Source organism: Cylas formicarius, unplaced genomic scaffold (assembly GCF_029955315.1).
Source record: "Cylas formicarius isolate icCylForm1 unplaced genomic scaffold, icCylForm1.1 PGA_scaffold_1__22_contigs__length_36826433, whole genome shotgun sequence".
Classification (NCBI taxonomy): domain Eukaryota; kingdom Metazoa; phylum Arthropoda; class Insecta; order Coleoptera; family Brentidae; genus Cylas; species Cylas formicarius.
In genome coordinates, this window is record NW_026844264.1 from 19,766,952 (window position 1) to 19,787,490 (window position 20,539).

At 35.0% G+C, this 20,539-nt stretch overlaps 2 protein-coding genes and 1 long non-coding RNA gene across 8 annotated transcripts in view; 1 reads left to right on the plus strand and 2 right to left on the minus strand.

Moving 5' to 3' along the window:
* The window catches only part of LOC132696039 (uncharacterized), a 228,559-nt gene that overhangs the window by 117,068 nt on the left and 90,952 nt on the right, over positions 1–20,539 (plus strand). The window lies entirely within an intron of this gene.
* LOC132696042 (uncharacterized) lies at positions 1,690–4,079 on the minus strand. Of its 4 annotated transcripts, none has more exons than XR_009617983.1 (4): positions 3,701–4,079; positions 2,745–3,654; positions 2,074–2,581; positions 1,690–1,983 (listed from the first exon to the last, which is right to left on the minus strand). It is a non-coding gene; the product is annotated as an uncharacterized LOC132696042 (long non-coding RNA). The 4 variants fall into 4 exon arrangements; XR_009617985.1 differs by having other exon boundaries at positions 2,745–3,020; positions 3,071–4,079; XR_009617984.1 differs by having other exon boundaries at positions 1,690–1,767; positions 1,846–1,983; positions 2,745–4,079.
* Positions 13,931–16,498, minus strand: LOC132696650 (52 kDa repressor of the inhibitor of the protein kinase-like). 2 transcript variants are annotated; one of them, XR_009618059.1, is made up of 3 exons: positions 16,228–16,498; positions 15,292–15,593; positions 13,931–15,056 (listed from the first exon to the last, which is right to left on the minus strand). XR_009618059.1 is itself a non-coding variant. In XM_060661600.1 (3 exons), exons 1-3 carry the CDS (start codon positions 16,329–16,331, stop codon positions 15,226–15,228), a joined length of 417 nt encoding a protein of 138 aa, XP_060517583.1. In that variant the 5' UTR covers positions 16,332–16,498; the 3' UTR covers positions 15,077–15,225. The 2 variants fall into 2 exon arrangements, 1 of the variants encoding a protein (XP_060517583.1); XM_060661600.1 differs by lacking the exon at positions 13,931–15,056 and adding an exon at positions 15,077–15,236.

Genomic DNA, 20,539 nt, shown 5'->3' on the forward strand with positions numbered 1-20,539 from the left:
GCTCATTTAAAACCATTCAAAAGTTTCACCTCAGTTTCACATTTAAGTCATTATCATGTTTCCACTTCAAATAGCATCTGCACTCTAAGTTATTTATTTATTTATTTAATTATGTGGTTTAATAATATACCAAACCATTGACATATTCAATAATGCGCCAGTAAACAATTATGATGGCTTAATTTTTCAAAATCAACTGAAAAATTCAATTTATCCATTTTACGTAAAGCTTGATTTTCGGATATTTAAAAGATCTAGGGCGTAAGCGGACCACAAGCTACTGAGTGCTCTCTCCACGTGTCTTCCTTAAAATCGTAGTTAAAGTTCAAATTAAATCTTCAAAAGTGTTTTACTAATAACATAAGTGTGGTGTGAACTACAGTACTTATTGGTGTCATTGAAATCATTCTTTATTACGCGTATAAACCGATCGGTTTATTTCCTTAGGATCACCCACCTTTTTTTTTGCCTTTCGGAGAGCGCGTGAAAAGGTTGTTTCCGCCCACGGTTCGTAGAAAACTTATTGTACAGTTCGGATCCGATTGTTTTCGGTTTTGTGCTAAATAACTTAAACTGACGTATAGCAATGGTGCAAAAAGCCTGTAAGCGCTGTGACGGTGTTGCTGGCACGGGTCTGAAGTGCATCGTCTGTGGTGTTCTAATGCACAAGTCTTGTGCCAAAATATGTAAATTCGTTAAAATTCTGCAGGATGATAAAATAGACTGCTGCACATATGACCCTCGCGTCGTCGACAAGACCGCTGGGCCCTCCACCGCCTCCACTGAATCCGCCACTGTGGACGCAGGGAATACCAGCGACCAGCCGTTGGCTGATCACATATCCAGTAACCATCTCACTGAAATACGGTATCTGAAAGAGCTGCTCAAACAAAAAGATGAAACAATACGTTACCAGTTAATGGTTATTAATTCCCTTCAAGATCAGATGGCTATGTTAAATAGAGAGTCCGCATCCCATGTCTGCCCGGTTCTTCCCGTTGTTGTCGGCGGGGCACGTAATCCAGGCACTAAACTTGATGTGCCGGCTGACGGGTGGAGGAGAACTACAGCCCCACAACAAAGATTAACCGAATCGACTGTTGGTGGTGCTCTACACGAGGCTACAGTGCGGAATAAGTGCAGCGAGATCATCAGCTTGACCTCCAGCGACAACCTTGTTCCTGGTTCCGGTCCTGCCAGTGATCTCCGTCCACCCCAAACAAAAGTGGAGAGACCACCTCGTCCCAAGCTCACTTCCAGACCTCAGCCGATAGTGGGCAGTCTTAAAGACCCTGCGTCCTGTAAGTTACAGGTAGCAACCAGAAGGACACAGTTCCACATCTCCAAGGTGCATCCGACGACTAGAGCCTGTGACATTGAAGAATATCTGAAGCCTATGGTTGCGGAGGTTCAAGTGGAGCAAATTCGATCCATGTTCCCTGAAAGTTATGCATCTTTCAAGTGCACGGTGTTGGACGCTGACTCAGAGAAGATTCTTAATCCTTCCATTTGGCCCACTGGAGTGCTCGTGAATCGTTTTTTCGGTCGGCGTGCTTCGGGGCAGCAACCCAAGTAATAAAGGTACTCTAAGTATTCTTAGCTTAAATATTCATGGTTTCTCTAGTAAAATTGACTTACTCAACGGTTATTTGCTGGATAAAAATGTAGATATTCTCTGTCTGTCTGAACACTTTGTCTGTGATGAAGAACTTTTAAAATCAATATGTGTAAATAATTTTCTATTGAAAAGCTTTCGATGCCGTCAGACTGCGGTCAGAGGGGGCGTATCAATTTATAGCAAACACAAAGTCAACTGTAGAACTTTAGATTTAGATAAATACTCACTAGACATCCATGCCGAATTTTGCGGCATTGAATTAACCCACAAAAATACCGTAGTTATCAATGTATATAGATCGGGGAGCCACGGCGACCCTTATCTATTTATATCCAGGCTAGAACTTCTTTTAAATGACCTCTACTCTAAGAAGAGAAAACTTATTATTACAGGTGACTTTAATATCAAATTCAACCTGACTTCAAATGCTCTAACGATGGATTTTGTCAACTTACTTGCCACCTTTGGAATCTCCCCTAGTGTCGCTGACCATACCCGTATAACTGAAACTACGTCAAGTTGCATTGATAATTTCCTTGTCAATATATCCCCCACTCTGTTCACTGCGGGCAGTGAGGATCCAGCACTCTCTGATCATTCCGCTGTTTTTATGGAATTACACTTTGATGTTTCCTCTGTGCACGATGACCATATTCAATTCAGACCAATTACCCGGGCGGGTCTGAATAACCTCTGCACAAGTTTTGAGAGCACCGATTGGGAACCTTTTATTAATACTAACGCCGATCCGATCAACTCAACAAAAGAACTGCTTCATATCTTCACCGCCAATATCCAGAATCACTTTAAAGTCGTAAAGCGCAGTAATTCCTTCCGTCCCCCCGTGGTCTGGTTCAATCGTGACCTCAAACTTATGAGGGATCACGTGATGCTTTTAAAAGCCAAGTGTCGAATATTTTCCCCACGCGACAGTTGGGCTGAGTATAGACTGGCTAATGCTAACTACAAAAGAATGATCAAAGAAACAAAATCCAAGGCATATGCCAATTTTATAACTAGAGCCAGCAACATGAGCAAAAGTTGTTGGACCTTGATTAACCATGAAACTAACCGAGCCTCAAAGGCTATACCCAACTCAATCACACCAAACGAATTTAACTCTTACTTCTCCAATGTAGTAAATGACCTAGTATCATCCATTGGGAAATCCAGTGACCCATATGTGTACCTTACGAAAACACCCTCTCCGTGTAAATCTTTCTTCTTAAGCCCGGTCTCTGAGAGTGAGATGTATGGCATTATTATGGGTCTAAACAACTCAAGTTCTACCGATTGCTTCGGCTTAAATTCAAAAATATTGAAACACACCATTGAGTACATCGTGGGTCCCCTGGCAGCCATAACGAACGCAGTGTTTTCGAGTGGTGTATTTCCTTCGGATCTAAAACTTTCAAAAATAATTCCAATTCACAAAAAAGACGATCAACATACACCAAATAACTTTAGGCCCATTGCAATTACCCCTATATTCGGTAAAGTCATTGAGAAAGCCCTGAAGGCTCGCCTGTCACTGTTTTTTGAGGAAAATAAACTTCTGTGTGAATCGCAGTTTGGCTTTCGTGAGGGGAAATCCACGACCCATGCACTTATGCACTTTGTGAACAGTGTGGTGCGGGGTTTCGATGCTGGCGACGTATCAAAGGCACTTCTGTACGACCTTACGAAAGCGTTTGACTGCGTCGATCACGATGTGCTCTTAAACAAATTAAAATTTTATGGCGTCAGAGGTATCCCTCTAAAGTTAATAAAATCGTATCTTAGTAACAGGTTTCAGTATGTTGAGTTTGGTGGAGTGTCGAGTGATGATGCTCTTCCAGTGAGCTGCGGTGTCCCACAGGGCTCGGTTCTTGGGCCGTTGCTCTTCATCATTTATATAAATGATCTGCCATTGTCCGTGCCAGATGCGAATGTCACCTTGTTTGCTGACGACACTGCCATTCTGTTAACAGCTAAGCATCAACGAATGCTTAGTGAAGATGTCAGCGTAGCAACAAATGTTCTCCAGCAATGGTTTTCTGCAAATAACTTAGTCCTCAATAAACAAAAAACTCAAGAACTTACCTTCTCCTGCAGTAAAGTCGACTATCTGTATCAAAATAATATAACCCTCTTGGGATTCGTAATTGACAGGACTCTGTCATGGTCAGGCCAGATTCATGAGGTCTGTGCAACGTTGTCTCGGCGACTGTTCCTACTGAGACATCTCAGCCATTGTCTAACCCCGGCGGCCCTTAGGATAGCCTATTTTGGGCTTTTTCATAGTGTGCTGTCTTATGGCATTGTGCTTTGGGGTGGGGTTGGATATACGGAAAGAGCTTTTCGTTTGCAAAAGAAGGCTGTGCGGGTGCTCTGCGGTGCCAACCCGATTGCCCACTGCAAGCCCATTTTCTCTGACTTCCAGGTTATGACGCTGCCTTCTACTTATATATACCGATCTATCCTGTATATTCACGAAAACGCGGATGTCTATGGAACACTTGGCAATAGACATGAGTATAATACTAGGTATGTTGACATGATCACCCCACCTCACTCCAGACTGACGTCCTCACAAAACAATAAGATTAATGTTAAACTGTATAATGTTCTCCCAAATAATATAAAAAATCTACCATACAGACAATTTAAAAAGAGAATGAAAAGTTTTTTTACTGATAATCCTTTCTATGATATTAATGAAAACTTGGAGTTGATCAAACATACTACACTTGAATAGACCACTGCGTTAGTGTGTTAGTTCTCAAAATTTGTACAACCTTTTATATTATATATATAAATTCTTTTGTATTGTTAACCTTTGACGTACCATTTGTTGTTTTTGTGACGTATCTGAATGGCCAATAAATTCTATTCTATTCTATTCTAAGCAAATTTTCAAAATTACTGAGGATGGGTACAAAAACCGTAAATATCTCATATTGATTTTCAACTGTAGAATTTAAATAACAATACTTTGGCACGCTATTTTTAAGGCAATTTGAACGTCTTTATCGAACTATCTTTGGGTCAGAGATTAGTATGTTCAAGTGTTTTCATTCCGCAACGCAACCTTTATTGCGTATATATATTTTTTGTGACAGTACGCCTGCTTACATGCTGAAGTTTAAACCCGATATGTACTTTTATTATTAGGTTATTTTTTCAGCTTGTAACGAGGAAGTTGTATAAAAATTCAAATAAAATCCAATCGATACCTCGCGTAATTTATCTATCGAATAATTGAAACAATCAATCTCTTGAAATTACGTGAACGGTGCAGAAACTTCAGTTTATCAAGATAAATACTTGAGTTAGGGCAACGACGATAACGGGAGAATACCATTTTGCGTAATTTTCTGCCGTACAAGTAGATTTTAATGGCAGAAACACATCTGATTTAGAAAAAGAGTTATCATTATCAAAAACTCCAAAATTACAAACAAAACGACATCTAGGAAGTATATTCCGTTTCGTTTGTGAAAATACGATTTTATCTGAAGTTAACGATGCAGCCGAATTGTAAGAATTCTGAAAGTCATTATTTGTAAATCGCCAATGAAGAGCAAAATTGTCACATTAAAAAAGATTTTTCTATTGGCAAAATTGGATGTTTCTATAGGAGATCTTAGTAACCATTAACTATTGTTTTTGAGAGTTACCCAATAGTAAAAACCAGAATCTCCATCTTCTGTTTGAGGTTACAGCATATAGTTTTTTTTTACGAACTTAATAAAAGCTAAGGATAGATCAGAAAAGATGAGAATTTGAAACATCTGTAGGAAAATGGAAGATCACACTTGATAGCTTCAATTACATTAGAAATTATAGAGATATGTCGGTCAATTATATTTTTTTAAGTGATTTCCAAGAACTGAAGGAAAAATAGTTGAAACAACCCAGAGTTTTAAAAATATTTTACTTTACCTTTACCTTTTTGTGTTATGGTATTTCGAAACTTTGTCATACCACTGATTCTATTTCGTCAGTTTGGTGTTCCTGAGGTAAGAGTCCTACCGTAAATATGTCGGCGCCCTTAGCTTTAAGTGGTCGATATTTTCTCATATTTCGTTTTGGAAGGTTTTAAATGTTTATTTTTGGCTCACCAACTTGGAAAAGTGTTTTTTGTCTTTCTCTTTACGAGAGTAGTCCGATTGAGATTGTTGCGACCTAGGAAGCCATCTTGCTCACTTGCTCACTGTCATCCCCAACGTAATATCCACAAATTCCCTCACCGAGCCTGTAGTTTCAGTTTGCAGGATTTGCAGAGCCATCAGCCCCGCGCGACCAACCGATTGGACAAGGATAAGTACCCCCTAGGGGAATAAAAAGACAGTTTGCGAATCGTTTATATACTTACCATACACTCCGGTAGATATTACCTATACATATTTTCTTTTGGATGGTCCGCTAGTACATTGTATGAGGTATAAGCTATAAACATCGTACTTCTATTGTTTCTGTACGTTACTGTGTGTTTCAACCGGATTTAATTCCAATTTCAACAGCCAAGATATGATCTAGGTTTGGGTGAATATTATTGGCCATTCATGATTCAGGTTTATTTTATTGCGCGATTTTTTTAGAAATGTTATGGGGTGTCACATATTGTAAAGTCACCCCAGTTGTATCGATGTTATTATATTAACTGAATCTCATCAACCGTTTTATTGCCCACTGCATAGTGTAATTTCCAGTTCCGGTCGAGATTTTTAGTGTTTTTTTTTGTTTAATCTCAGCGTGTTATTTAGAGAGAAGTGTATGTGAGCGATAAAATACTTGGCGCCCAATTAAAAACTGTCTCGAACTATAAACCGATGACCCACCCGGACTTCACTGGCTAGGTCTGCGCATACTTCTATGTTAGTAGCAACTCAAAGGTTACGTAGCAACAACTGTATCTCACAAGTGAATATTTTAGCAGTCACTTATGGCACAGTGCACTCAAAAAGAGTCGTTTTATGACGCGATATATTAAATTGGTTATTTTGACTAGCTTCGCGGTAATGAGTTGTACATCTAAATACAAGTTTTTGGCTACGATATTGAAGTGTATCTTAATAATAGATGCATAGAATAAGCTAAATGTAATTTCTCACTATATCCTGCGAAGTAAGTCACCCCTCCATTCTTAAATTGCAGGAAACGTAATTTTAGGATTAGAAATAAATTATACCCATTAGTTCTGAATTCTCTGTAGTCTACCCTTGGACTTAACAGGAAGAGATATGATGGGACATTGCCAATATTGGCGTAATTACAATTCTAAAAAAGCAAAGATTCGTATAGCTGTTTTTTGTAATTACCAGTCAATTATATTAGATTTGCTTCCTAAATCTAAGGTTACTATCAAAAAGTTTTTATATCCTGGAGTAGAAGCATTGCTCTATATAAACCAAAGATTTTCCGTAGCCCATACCAAAAAAAATCATAACAGCGAACCATAACTCTAAAGTCTCTTTATATCACCCCAGGGCGGGATATTGGCGGTTCCTTAAATCCGCTCATAACGAAACATAATTACGGAGACGAAAAATGTAATAATCTTCCCTTAGCCTGTGACGATACCGCTCCTGGTTGCACGGAGCAAATTAAATTTGCAACAAAAAGAGTAGCGTGGAGCGATTTGTTTCGTGTTTCCTGTTTGACTTTGCCCCGGCGGCGGCGACTGCATGTAAATAACGTTATATCCGCCTGACGAGACACATGTCTGTCGGGCAAATCTAGGGTTCGAATTTTATCACTCGCAGACCCCCTCTTATAACTACTAATTGAAGTAAGTTTGGCTAATCCGGTCAGTTCGAACGGGGTTGCTCATTCCCCACCCGTCGGCGTCGTGTCCAAAGTCTCGCAAATCCCCACCAGAGAACAAACCGCTCTCGGAAACATCGCGATTCCTACCACTTGATTACGTAATTAATTTATGCACCCTGAAGTTAATTTTGTGTTTGACTTATTTTAATTACCCCCGGCGATACTTACCGTTAACTTCCAGAGAAAATATAACTGTTAAATGATTTAAGATCGGTTTTACCAGCGCACGGTTAGTTAGGAATGGGTGATAGTTAAACGAAGTGCGACACATGTATAGATTATTGAGGTCAATTTTCAGCACATTATTAATTAGAAGTTCTGGAATACTATAAACTTTAGCACTGCATCCATACTTCAGAATAGGGAAGTCGCATTTTCATTTGCCCAAATGAATGCTTGATTCCAACTAGCTGTAATGTAAGCAGCCCGTTGAAGGCTACCTGATGTTCCTTGTGGGGGTTGTTGTAGGGTGTAATGAGATATGCCGTTGCACTAGTTATGACGTCAACACTTCCTTTTTTCTGCATGATTGGATCCTTGTTAATTTTTCAAAGAAACTTGCACAGGCTACTGTAATACTACTTACAAAACTTCTGGATTCCTCCTGCGTCAGTTGTTGAATCAATTTACTGATGTTTCGCCAATCATCATGTTGGCTTCTTCAGAGCTTAACTGAAACCCCCTCGTCTCCATCCGACTTAGATACCCTTTCCAGCATGATTCATGGCAAAGCTGAAAATATTCACTTACTTTCTACCCAGAATCACATTTAAATTAAAAAAAAAAACTTACGTCAACACTAGTAAAACTATCAAAACTCTCCTCAGCTACCCAAGACTGTGGTACATCATCGTACCAACTTTCTGATACGGAAAAATCAGTTCTTGCAAAAGGTTTCAACTTCGCCCTTACTCCGGGTTTTATCCCAAAAGAGAAAATCATTTCAAATGTCGAGTCTATCGTTAACAAATTGCCATCTCAAACAGCTAATGAAATTCTATTTAAATCCGCAAAAATCATAACCTCGAAAATCTAATATTCCAAAGCCTGAACGCATTGCACTGAAATCTCTAAAATCTAATCCCGACATCGCAATTCTAAATTGATAATGAACACAAATGAATATCAGTAAAAGATTCAAGATATTACTCCCTAAGACTCGCAAACCAGAATTACCCCTTCGACCTATTGTCAACACCATTCGTTCTCCAGCATATTCTCTAGCAAAATATCTAGCTTCTATATTAAAACCCATTACAGGGAAAGCTGATCGTTTTGTACTTAATTCCTTTCATTTTAATGAACAATTAAAAAGCATTATATTATATCCACAGAACATTCTGGTTAGTTTTGACGTAAAATCTCTCTTTACTAAAGTGTCTATTCCTAAAACTCTCAATATTATTTCAGATATATTAAAATCCGAGAATCTGGAACAACAACTTCCTCATCTTAATTGCTTGTCCGGAACGTATTTTTCTTATAAAGGCCAAATTTTTGAATAAACGTCGGAAATAGCTATGGATTCTCCATTATCACCAGTCATCGTGAATATAATGATATAAGATTTTGATATAAAAACCACTCGACACCTTTCATCTAAAACCAAAATTATGGAAACGCTACTTTGATGATACCTTTTTTATTTGGCCTCATGTTCAAGAATTCCTACTAGATTTTCTTAGCCATTTGAACTCTATACACCCTAACACACGTTTTACCATTGAATTAGAAACTAATAATAATGACAATGAGCCCGAAAGCAACCCCACGCTTGCCACTGTCGTCCTTCCTTACATTCAGGGCATTACTGACCACATATGAAAAGTTCACTTGTCCAAAAATCTCTCAACATCTCTGATCCGTCAAAGACAAAATTCAGTTTTCAGATACCAGGAGTTTTCAACATTCTATACATATGCGGCAAAATTGTAGAGAATGAACAAAAATATCAACTAGTCTTAAGGAATATAGAAGAGTCTTAAGACTAAGACAGATAAACTCATCCGAACACAATCACGAAACCATACATGCGTGTAATCAACGAAAACTCCGTTAATCTGTAAAAAACTGTAAGCAACCAAATAATCTTAAACACGACTCAGGCATTTATCTTTCACCAATACGGGAATCAATCATCCGAGACAAATTGCAACCAGAATACTGCATTCCTTGTCATAGAGGGTGACGTTAATTTATAGATTCACTCGCAGCATTAGAGGTCAGGTCATCTAAACTTTACCTGCACAAACACTTCTGCAATTATATCACACTTCAGCTACTAATTAAAGTTATCTGCAAGCTACATCTAATTCAAGTGACTATACATCGATAACCCAAGCTACTTAAAATACTAAAATATAACTCGATCAACAAAATTATCTTTTTAAACATTTTTGTTATTGTTAGTATAGATTGCGGATTTTGGTCTTTTAAACGTCGAACTGCGACAAGCAATTCTTCGACAAAACTTTTGCGTCCTTGTAACTTCGATAATATTTTTTGAGCTTTTCAATTTGGTATGCTGCCAAGGCAATATCGTTATCGCTAGACGTTTTGTCAGTTTTTTTCTCGAAAATCTCTTGGCAGCCGCTGAACATGAAATTTGAATAATAAAATACTTGAATTTGACAAAAACACATTCATCGATTTAGGCATAATTTTTAGAATATAAAATCTTATTTCCCGTTGATTTTAAACGAATTAAGCGATTTTCTTGGAGCTGAGATTATAAAGTATGTGTTTGGATATTTTCGATGGATTTTAGAAATTGCTTTTATGCAAAAATGTAAAGTATGTATAGTACACATTCACATATATAAAACTCTTCAGGCACTCATTTATTAAACACTGGCTCCGCTCGTTCTTAAGGTGTAATAACTAATGTGCCAATCTCCCAAAGAAACTTCCTCCTGGTACAGTAAAACTATTACAAATCTTCTGGGTTCCTTTTGCGTCGGTTGTCTATGCAAAAGGTTACGTACGCGACTCACCAATATGGCAATCAGTCATCCGAGACAATATTCATATCCCTTCTTAACCTCCGCCACCTTCAAACAGTTTATAAGCAAGTAAAGACAAGAATGTAGTTTCAGTCAAGATCTGAAGGCAACAGAAAAAACCGACGCAGGGTGAATCCAGATCTGTCAAGTGTCGTTTGTAAAAGTCGTCGCTTTCCATACTATATTTTCCTAAAATTATATTTCAGCGGTTTGTTGTTATGGTAGTTTGTGACATACCTCACTTACCATATTTTTATTTGAGTTATATATTTTTAATTTTTAACCGCGGTCTAAAGTGGCATTGAAAACTATATAATTGAAAGAATTTATAGAACCTTTCAGAAACCTTAAGCAACTTGGGTGAAATTATCTGCTTAATAAATCGAAACTCCTGGAGTTTGTCTTCTAATTGACAGAATTTTGCAACGAACCGAACAATAAATGATTGCTAAAGAACTTCTTGGGTTTGGAAGGACCCTCTCCCAAAAAAATAATTACAATCTTTATATCTATTTCTACTGGGTAAACACAACAACATACTTTTTGTCAAAACTTGGTGGATTGGTCGGTCTGTAACTACAGCGAGTCTATACGAGAATATGTGTAGTACATCTAAAAGTTAAGTTATCTATCCTGAGCAAAATACCATTAAGAAAAATTGTTATCGAATTATTTTCATTTCATTAAATACAAAACGCATTTTTAAATTAGCCTCGTTGAAAGTAAAATTTTATTTTTGATGCAGCTTCACATTAATACCCTTTTTTCAATATTAATTTGTTAAATTATATAATTAAAATTAATTTAATTAATTAATACTTTTTCTTAATACAATGAGCTCGCGTCTTATATCAATAAATAAAACTAATAAATATCAATAAATTAGGCAATTTTTGCAAGTCGTTAAGGTCGGATAAACGCAAATGACACCCAAGGCTCCCGGTGGGAATCGAACCCACAACCTCCAGCAAGTTCGAGATGGCAGATCAACGCCTTACCAAGCGAGCCATCCTCGGTCCCTTAATTAATCCTGGATTTTTTGCTGTTTAGCTAATAATTAAACGACTAAAAAAACTCGCGGAAAGTTGATTAGTTCCGGGAATGGAGCAATATAAGTTTGTGTTAAGTAGGAAAACTATTACAACGAGCTGAGCCGAGCTGCCCCGCAGAGTTTAAACATGTAATACAATAATTAAGAGCTTTAATGCAGATTAAACGATTTGTCGTCGAGCCAAGCTTCAACGTCCCCTGCGGAGATAGAATACAAATGTCCAAATTAATCACATTTATCGCAACAGAAATTAATTCTACTATGTAATATATTGTTTTGCGCAGAAAACAGTCGAAAAGCAATGGTTCATTGACGACTTTACTGTTATTAACATCTCATTTTTTACCCACGCAGTATTTTGTTTCAAGTCATTGAACTTGAGATTACCGAGGATTGATATGATTTAATACAATCTATTGTTACTTTCAAATTGTCTGTGATTTTTCAACCGGCAAAACGTTAGCCTTCCTTCCATCCGTTACGAAAAGTGGCACATCCATTTATAATTATTTTAAGGCGCCTTTCTTTTCCAGTGTAACGTTGCGTTAGGAGTTGAAAATTTTGAACGAAGTTTCATTTGATGTATTGAATCGGCTTCAGTAATCCGCTTATTTTTCATTTAATTTTTCTTGTATATAAGTGCAGTGCCGTAATAGGTAGCGACACCAAAGTTATTAGGTATGGTCTGTTCATAGATATACGAAAGTGACTAATTGCATTTGAATGGGATTATTCAAGAGTGGTCATTAACATACAATGCAACAAGATTATTACCTAAAGCTTCGGAATTTAATTTCAGGTAAAATTGTGGTCCGTAATAGAAAATAATTTTATACCTACCTGTGTTTAATATTCTTTGGTTTGGTATATTACTTAATTTAAGTTTATTAGTAGTAATCATTCTTATTGCGTGTGTAATTCAGCGCGTGTTGAATTGTGTGCGAATTATACAAAATATATGCGAGTCTAGTGTATCTCAGGAGATGCTCCCGCTCAACTATAGAAAACACTGTTCTATTGAGACTAAGGAAGTTACAAACACTGTTTATTTGACTCTTATTGGACGTGGTGCCAGCAAGCAAGCATCTTTAGAAGAAACGGCCACATTGACGAAAATTTCAACATCAACTGTATGGAAAATTGAGAATATTCCCTTTTCAGCGATGAAAAAAAGAAACGATGCGGACATTTTGTCGAGTGTAGATGAAAGTGATCAAGATATAATACGGCGTAAAATTTAAGTGTATTCAACACATGGGTTTTAGATTTAAAAAAATTGACAAAAGGAAAGTTTTAATGGAATCTTTTAGAATTCGGAAATAGTGACTGGAATATCTAGAAACAAAATAGGATTTACAGAGAACAACAAAGGCCAATTATTTATTTGGATGAAACTTGGTTCCACACTTATGATACCCCGGAAAAGGGTTGGGTTGACTCAACTGATAAGTGTAAAACAAAGCCGCCATCAAAAAGAGGTAAAACGATAACTATTTTGCATGCTGGCTCTAAAGATGGTTGGATTCCAAATGGACTTTCTCTGTCTGCGAAAAATATTAAAGATTCTTCTCTGGATTACCATGAAGACAACACCGTTGATTTATTTGAAAGTTGGTTTAAAAACAAACTAGTTCCAAATATTCCTCCTAATAGCGTCATTGTAATGGACAATGCAACCTATCGCAGTAGACAGTCGACTAAAACCCCTTCCTCATGTGACACAAAAGCAACAATCCAAAACTACATGTATAATAACGACATTTATTTTTACGAAGATTATACCAAAACGCAATTAATTGAGGTTCTACAAAGCTTGAACCTACAAAACGAATACGTCTGTGATAATTATGCAAAAAATCTAGGGCATACAGTTTTAAGGCCACCTTACCACTGTATATTTAATCTTATTGAACATGTTTGGCACCAACTGATATCTGCCATTCGTCGTAACAATATTTTTCCCCGTGTTAACTCCAATGTCGTCAAACTTATAGAAACCGAAGTTTTTAATATCCCTCCACAAAGTTGGGCAAATTCTGTTAAACATATAGAACAAGCAGAACAATCGTATATCCATATTGCAAATAATATAGAACAAATAACAATTCGAACAGACGATGATAGCTATAGTGATACTGATATATTATGTGAATAATTTTAAGTAATTTAAGTAGGTAATAAAAATAATTTGTAATTTTATTTTATATTTAAACATAGATACATACATAAATAAAAAAATATTGTTTAGTTTTTTTCTTAACAAAACCCCAAATAATTAAATTCTAAGCAAAGTACGGACCTGTTCGGCCACATTTCATTCTTACAGCTTGTCCGGGTCTTTCCTTAATTCGTATCAGTTAGTCACTTTCTTATATCTATGAACATACTTTATCTATGTATTGTTAGATGCCTTGCTCGTTCACTCCGAAAGAAACCACAAAAGACAACTTTAATGTTCGTTTATTTCACTAATAGCTTGAGTTTACAAGCAGAAAACATGGCGTTGCACTTTTCATCCAAACATTTTGTACTGTCCGTGGTCTACGTCCCACACAACGAATATTGGTATGGCAAACAGCGCAGTTGCCTTAGTTAACAAATTTTAATATGAATTAAATGCAAATCTTAATATTATCACAAACTAAATCAGATTTGACAAATAACAAATCAATTTGACACGAATCGGGAACAGTCTTGCTGAAAATTACGCTTTTTAGTACTTGGGTTTATTATGTTTATAGAATAGTTTTTCTTAAAAGAAATAATCAGTTTTGTCCATGATTTTCATTTTATATTTCGAAATATATAAAAATATTTTACAGGATCATATTTAGGGAGGAAATGGGGGAAGTAAGAAAATTAACATTAACATACTAACAATCAATAAAAAGTTTTCTTCGAATATATATTCTACAAACGCATCATTGGGCATTTTCAAATGTGAAGCAATGCCGCACATTGTAATTCACCAAATGACCTGTTAAACGATATAGGTGTTGGATTCACGCAGTTGCTGTTTCCCCTTATTATTCCAAAATGGTTTTCAAATCGATAATCGAAGCAGTAGCATAAATAGTTAAACAATCCTAGGGCACTAGTTATAGAAATTTTAAAACCATTAATAAATTTCACTTTCTTGTAATGTTCTTCCGTTTAATTTATTTTAATTTTTAATTTAATATTATTATTTTATTGCCCAAAAAGGCAACGGCTTATGATTTTTAAACCACTTCGTCAGCATTTCTTCTCGTAGTTCCTCCCCTTGGCTATATATATTACACTTTTAGGCCTTGCAAACAAATCATAAGCACACATCTTTAAATTCTTTGCCATACCGCTTACATCATTCATTTTTCTATCCTTGTTTATGTTTGTCCAAAGTAGTAATAATTATTTTCCACATCGTTTAACTTATTTTCCAATGTCTCTACTCGACCATGAAAGGGCAATTTATTGTATCTCCTCTTTGACCGGCTATTAAAACGCAAAGTGGACGTTGTTTCTGTAGATGTTGGAGACGTCAATGCATCTGCAGGAGTAGTGGATGGGTCGTCAATCACATCAGATTCATTATCTGTAATAATTCAACAATAAAATGTCTAAAATATCTACTTTTATCTGTGTTAATATCCGTAAACATTTTTTGATATCCCTAGAGCGGTTCTAATATACAGATCCAGAGACAACTGCTTTTTAATATTCACAGTTTTTAGTATTAATATATTCTAAAAGTTTTTCTGCAGTTATGCGTAACCTTTAATACAAAAAAAAACTTTTATTACAATCATATTATACTCCTATACTGTTACCTGAGCTAAACGTTGGACTTTCTTCTTTTTTAACTGGAACTCCAACATTATTCTCAAGACCTTCCATTTTCACTGGCAGTACTAATCCTGGTCTAGAATATGTATGATCGGGAGGAATTCCTTTGGCACCTTCTTCAAGAGGGGGAAATAAGGTAGGAAATGCATTTGCACTTAACCGTTCGCAGAGGTGATTTGTGAACATTGTTGTTTCGAAATGATCTTCGCATAACCTATGACTTTTGTGCAGATCAATACTATCTAAAAGGTCTTTCCGACTGGCCTTCCTTGCCCACATTCTTGCCCTAAAATTTTTTTTTATATTTAGGCGAATATCAGTACTTCCATATCCTGTCGAAATATTCAATACAAATGTTGGAAAACTATTATTACCAACAGAAATCTTAATATTCAATTTTTTTCCATCATGTGCCTTTTTACTCTACCACTTATTTACTTTTTACTGAAACATAATTTTATTAATTCATAACATGGACTGACATTGTGAATCTGCAAAATTGTAACACTCTGAAAACTTTCATCACGCCTCTCCAGTTGGTCTAGGAGAGCAAAGTGATAATAATAGGTAATATATCAGGTAGGTAGCCGATTGTCCCATTAAGTCCAAATTCAATTTGAAAATATTTAAAAACTTATTTTAGAAGTAGATTTATTAACAACATAAATGACGTAGTTAATAGGAACATATATACGGATATTTTAAAAACGTAACATAATGAGAAACTATACAGTCAAATTTAATTTTTCTAATCTTTCCCTATTACTACAATAATGATAATATTGGCCGATTCGGAGCGAATTTGTATTTGAAATATCTCATAAAAAATTGTTTGCTGTTCCTGAAACTCTGTGTTTGATGCAGGTAAACACTCAAAATGTTTCATATTCAACGCATGCACAATAAAAAATGCTACCTACCTCTCAATTCGTTTAGGAAAGCAAAAAAATCTCTTTTTTGAATTGTATCGCTTATTGCGGCAACTTCTAACCGCACAAACATGTCCCGATTTTCGCCCAGTCATTGTTAATCTACTAATGGAACTTTCGCAACAGCTTCGAACGTAATCCAACACAAACTTCAACAATTTTCGAATAAATAATACTTCACTGTACGCGCTCCGTTATCTAGCAAATACCCAACTGCCGTTCAGTCCACACTGTGCTGGCACGTTCTCTCCCAAAAGTGGGAGCGAAGGCAATGCGCGTAACGATCGGCGCAAACATTTTCCATCTCGCTTACATTCCCGTCTCCGAGTGACGAGGCCTACTATTTACCGTCGTGACCGAAGTTCGCCTTGATCAATCGCTTACGTTCAGCACGCATCAATCGAAACTCAAGCTCAAGTACGACTAGCGTTTCATATACGATGCTTTGGGAATTCTCAACTGATGTCGCACTTATTTTACGAGATGCGAAACAAAAATGAGGAAGAAGTTAACCTCAAATTTTACATTTCACATTTTAGCGTGCTTATCAAAAGCTGTTCGTTTTAAAAGGAAATAAATTAAACAAGTACACAGAGAAAAAGAAGAAGTTAACCTCAAATTTTGCATTTTCATTTTGTTTTTAAGAATAGAAGGTGCAGTTCAGTCAAAATATACTCACAATGAGGGATGAACCCTTCTTTTTTATTTTTTATTATTAAAAAAGAAGTAACAAATGTAAATTAATATAAACGGATGTGAAGAATAAAGAACATTCAAAAATTATTGATGTACAATATTATAAAATTATTGATTAAAACATTATTGTGTTACATTAATGTACACAAAATGTTGATGAATGAAATGCCTTCAAGAACCTAATCTTCCTTCGGCATCATTAACATTTCTGATTTTTTTTTTTAAAATAACCTTTTAACAACATTTCTTGTTTTCATATGGGCTGTATTATATCTGACCTTTTCTTGATTACCTGCAGCTAATGGAATTAATCAATCACATTCTAAGTATATAACAAAATAAGTAGACACCTGACTGAAATACAGGAGTTAAAAGATAATGTCTACACCTAATCGTACACACCCTGATATATGGATAGAATAGTGATATAACAAAACAAAATTAAAATTGCCTGATAGAATAAAAGCTTTTGAATTTTATAAATCATAATTTCGGCACATAAGTGCGCAATGAATTGACACATTATTATTGTGTAGTACATTTTTAGTTGTCTAGAGAGCCGTGGCGCATCGAAACATTAAAACATTAAAATATGTGTATAAATTACGCTAAAAACGGATCTAGGTTATTTATTTTAAGAACGAGGCTGTAATCAGTCCAAACTCTTCTTGCCGACCTAATTTCGAATCAATAATATCATATGTAGCCTTAGTGTGGATCTTTGCAATAAAATCTAACAAATTGCTAGACTGTCGACTGTATTGTATGATTTTTATTATACTGGGCGGTAAATCAGACTTTTTTTTTGCAAATGTAAACCACACTACACTTCAATTTTTCATTTTTCATCTACAACAGTTCCTCTGAACTAGTAAACAAGAGCCATTCTGCTTTTTTTTCCTATAAGTATTCATTGCCCCTTCCCGTTCAACATATCGGTGACGTTGCTTTCTCATATCCGTTATAATTAGAAAGAAATCAACGAAATTAAGAATCGATGTGTATCTTCGTTCGACGAATAGTTCCGGAAATCGAGATATTAGATTTCATTTCATTCATTTTCAATAGACTCAAATGTTTGAGACCTTGATTTGTGGGTGTTTTCCATAGAATCCTTAGTTTTGTGGAACCCAAAAGTTTACGAATTGTAATTAATGCAAATTTCAACAATGGCACCTGATATTAAATAATGTATTATGAAACAATGGTATTCGAAGATCTATTTTATATTCATCAATTAAATGGAATAAATTATTTCGTTAAAATAGTAAAGTAAACATAAAAGAAAGAAATAAAAAAATATCAATTCCTTCGATAAAGTTGTGACCCGTGTGCTCCAATAAAAAATAATCACATTTTAGAGTGCATATGAAAAAGTTTTGTTCGTTTTGGAAGGAAATAAATTTAAAAAGTACGCAGAGAAAAAGAATTAGTTCCTGAAAATAAAGCACATTTATTCTAAGTAAATAATTTAATTCGTATAGAGCAATTAAATGTCGAATTCGGGGAATTTTTTTTTAAGCGGAATTTCCACTAAAATGTATTTGTTGCAATAAAATTCATTTTGCCAAGATAAGTCTTACACTATTACAAGAACTATTTTGGTATTAATAGGATTTGACTTTATTTATTGCGAGAAGGGATATACTATCTACAATTATTATTTATTTGCGAGAACATTTCGTTGAAGCAATAAAAGTTAAATATTTCAAGCAATATAAAATTAATAATATTTAATTTAACGAAATGTAGCGAAAGTCGACGTTTTGGCAAACGCAAATTTGCTATCTTCAGGTCGGTTTCTTCGGTTTGTGGTATTCGGCTCGTTTGAATTGAATTGCGAGGCACAGTAATTTTACAATTTCGCCAATATAACCTAGAATATCTAGAGATATTAATTTGCAAGAGCAAGGGCAATGTACATGTAACCTTAGTGACTGTTGGAGTTTCTGCAATGGTAAAGAGTTTTAATGTTATGCAATATTTTGTTACTTTCTCTTTTTTGCACTTATAGCTTCTTCTATCTGAGCAGATGTCTAAAACAACCCATACTATAAATTTATTTTCTTCAATAGAAACGATGTACTTACCTTTAATTGAAGAAGAATAGTTTCCCTAGACTCAAAATTTGGTTTCCTTTTTTTAAGTTTGAGGGATCTATTACATACTAAATAATTTAATTTCTACATACCTTGAAACACCGGAACAAGATGTTCCCCTCCCATTCAGATAATAATTTATCTATTATCCACATTCACAAGCAGCCTATAACAATACAAATGGCATAGTTCGTCCCGCAGCGTGTCAGCTCCTTCCTGTTCCTGCTGGAGTGTCAAAAAAAAAACATTCAGGGAATAAATTATAAATTATAAAATATATCTTGTTAATGTTGGTTTGTGGAAATTTTCAGCACAACTTGTAAGAATATAATTTGCAATATATACTTACAATATATAATTTACAAAATTGTGGGTTATTGAATTAAGTATTTTAGGTAAGTCAATTAACGTAAAAATATAAATTTTGTCTCAACAAAAGCTTATTTTAATTCAGTGTGAGAAAAATTTCTCTCTGTGTATGCTTTCGAGAACAGTGCAATTATTCTTGTAATCATTCTATTAATTATTTTATTTGGTGAAACGGTTACAATTTATTTTTTGATAAGAACGTAACAGTAGAACCATTTAATAAATAAAGTAAACATAAAATTATTAAAGAAATAAAAAAATATTAATTCCTTTGATAAAGTTGTGACTCTTGTGCTTCAATAAAAAATAGTCATATTTTAGAGTGCATATCGAAAAGTTTTGCTCGTTTTGAAAAGAAATAAATTTAAAAAGTATGGTTTAGTAAACAGTGCAGCTATTCTTGTAATAATTGTATTAATTGTTTTATTTGCTTAAACGGTTGCAATTTATTTTTTGATAAGAACGTAACTGTAGAACCATTTAATTGTATCGAAAGGCAGATAAAATAAAATTGTTAGAAAAAAACATCAATGAAAAAGTAACAATCAAAAATTCAAGCCCTAAAATTTTATGTTCATCGTTTCTGCATTGATTTTCTGTAATTATCCACTTTGCTAGAGACTTTTTGCACTCCTTTTGAGATTTCACCCTTATGTCATTTTATTGTTTATTAACTGATAATAAACGTATGTGTGAAGACGTTTATCAATGTTTACCTTTCATAGAGATTTTTGCGATCTTGAAATGTGACGTGATCATTAGAATTTACCAACATCAAAATGTCATTAGTGTTTAAAATCTACTAAAACCATACTTCCAAAGTAATTTGTCGGAAACTCCCGAAATGGCTCTCAACAATCTTTAATAAAGCTTTAAATCACACGCACGCCTTATCAGTCTTATTAGTGCATAATAGGATATTTTAGAGTGGAGAGTAGAAAAATTTAATTGATATAGTTTTAATGAGATAATTTTAATCATCCAGCAAAGTCGCCGGCAGATCTTTTAATTGAAATTATTTTCTTTAAGTCACAATTTAATTATGAGTTTTAAATGGCCCTTTAGGAATCTTATAATAAGAATATAATATATAATATATATAATAATATAATATATAATAATCTTATAGACGTAACATG

Bases quoted from the DNA above. Each gene is read 5' to 3' on its own strand.
- LOC132696650 (XM_060661600.1), bottom strand. From the start codon at position 16,331: ATGACTGGGCGAAAATCGGGACATGTTTGTGCGGTTAGAAGTTGCCGC. The intron at 15,594-16,227 runs GTAGGTAGCATT...AAAAAATTTTAG, and splicing joins TTTCCTAAACGAATTGAGAG to GGCAAGAATGTGGGCAAGGA.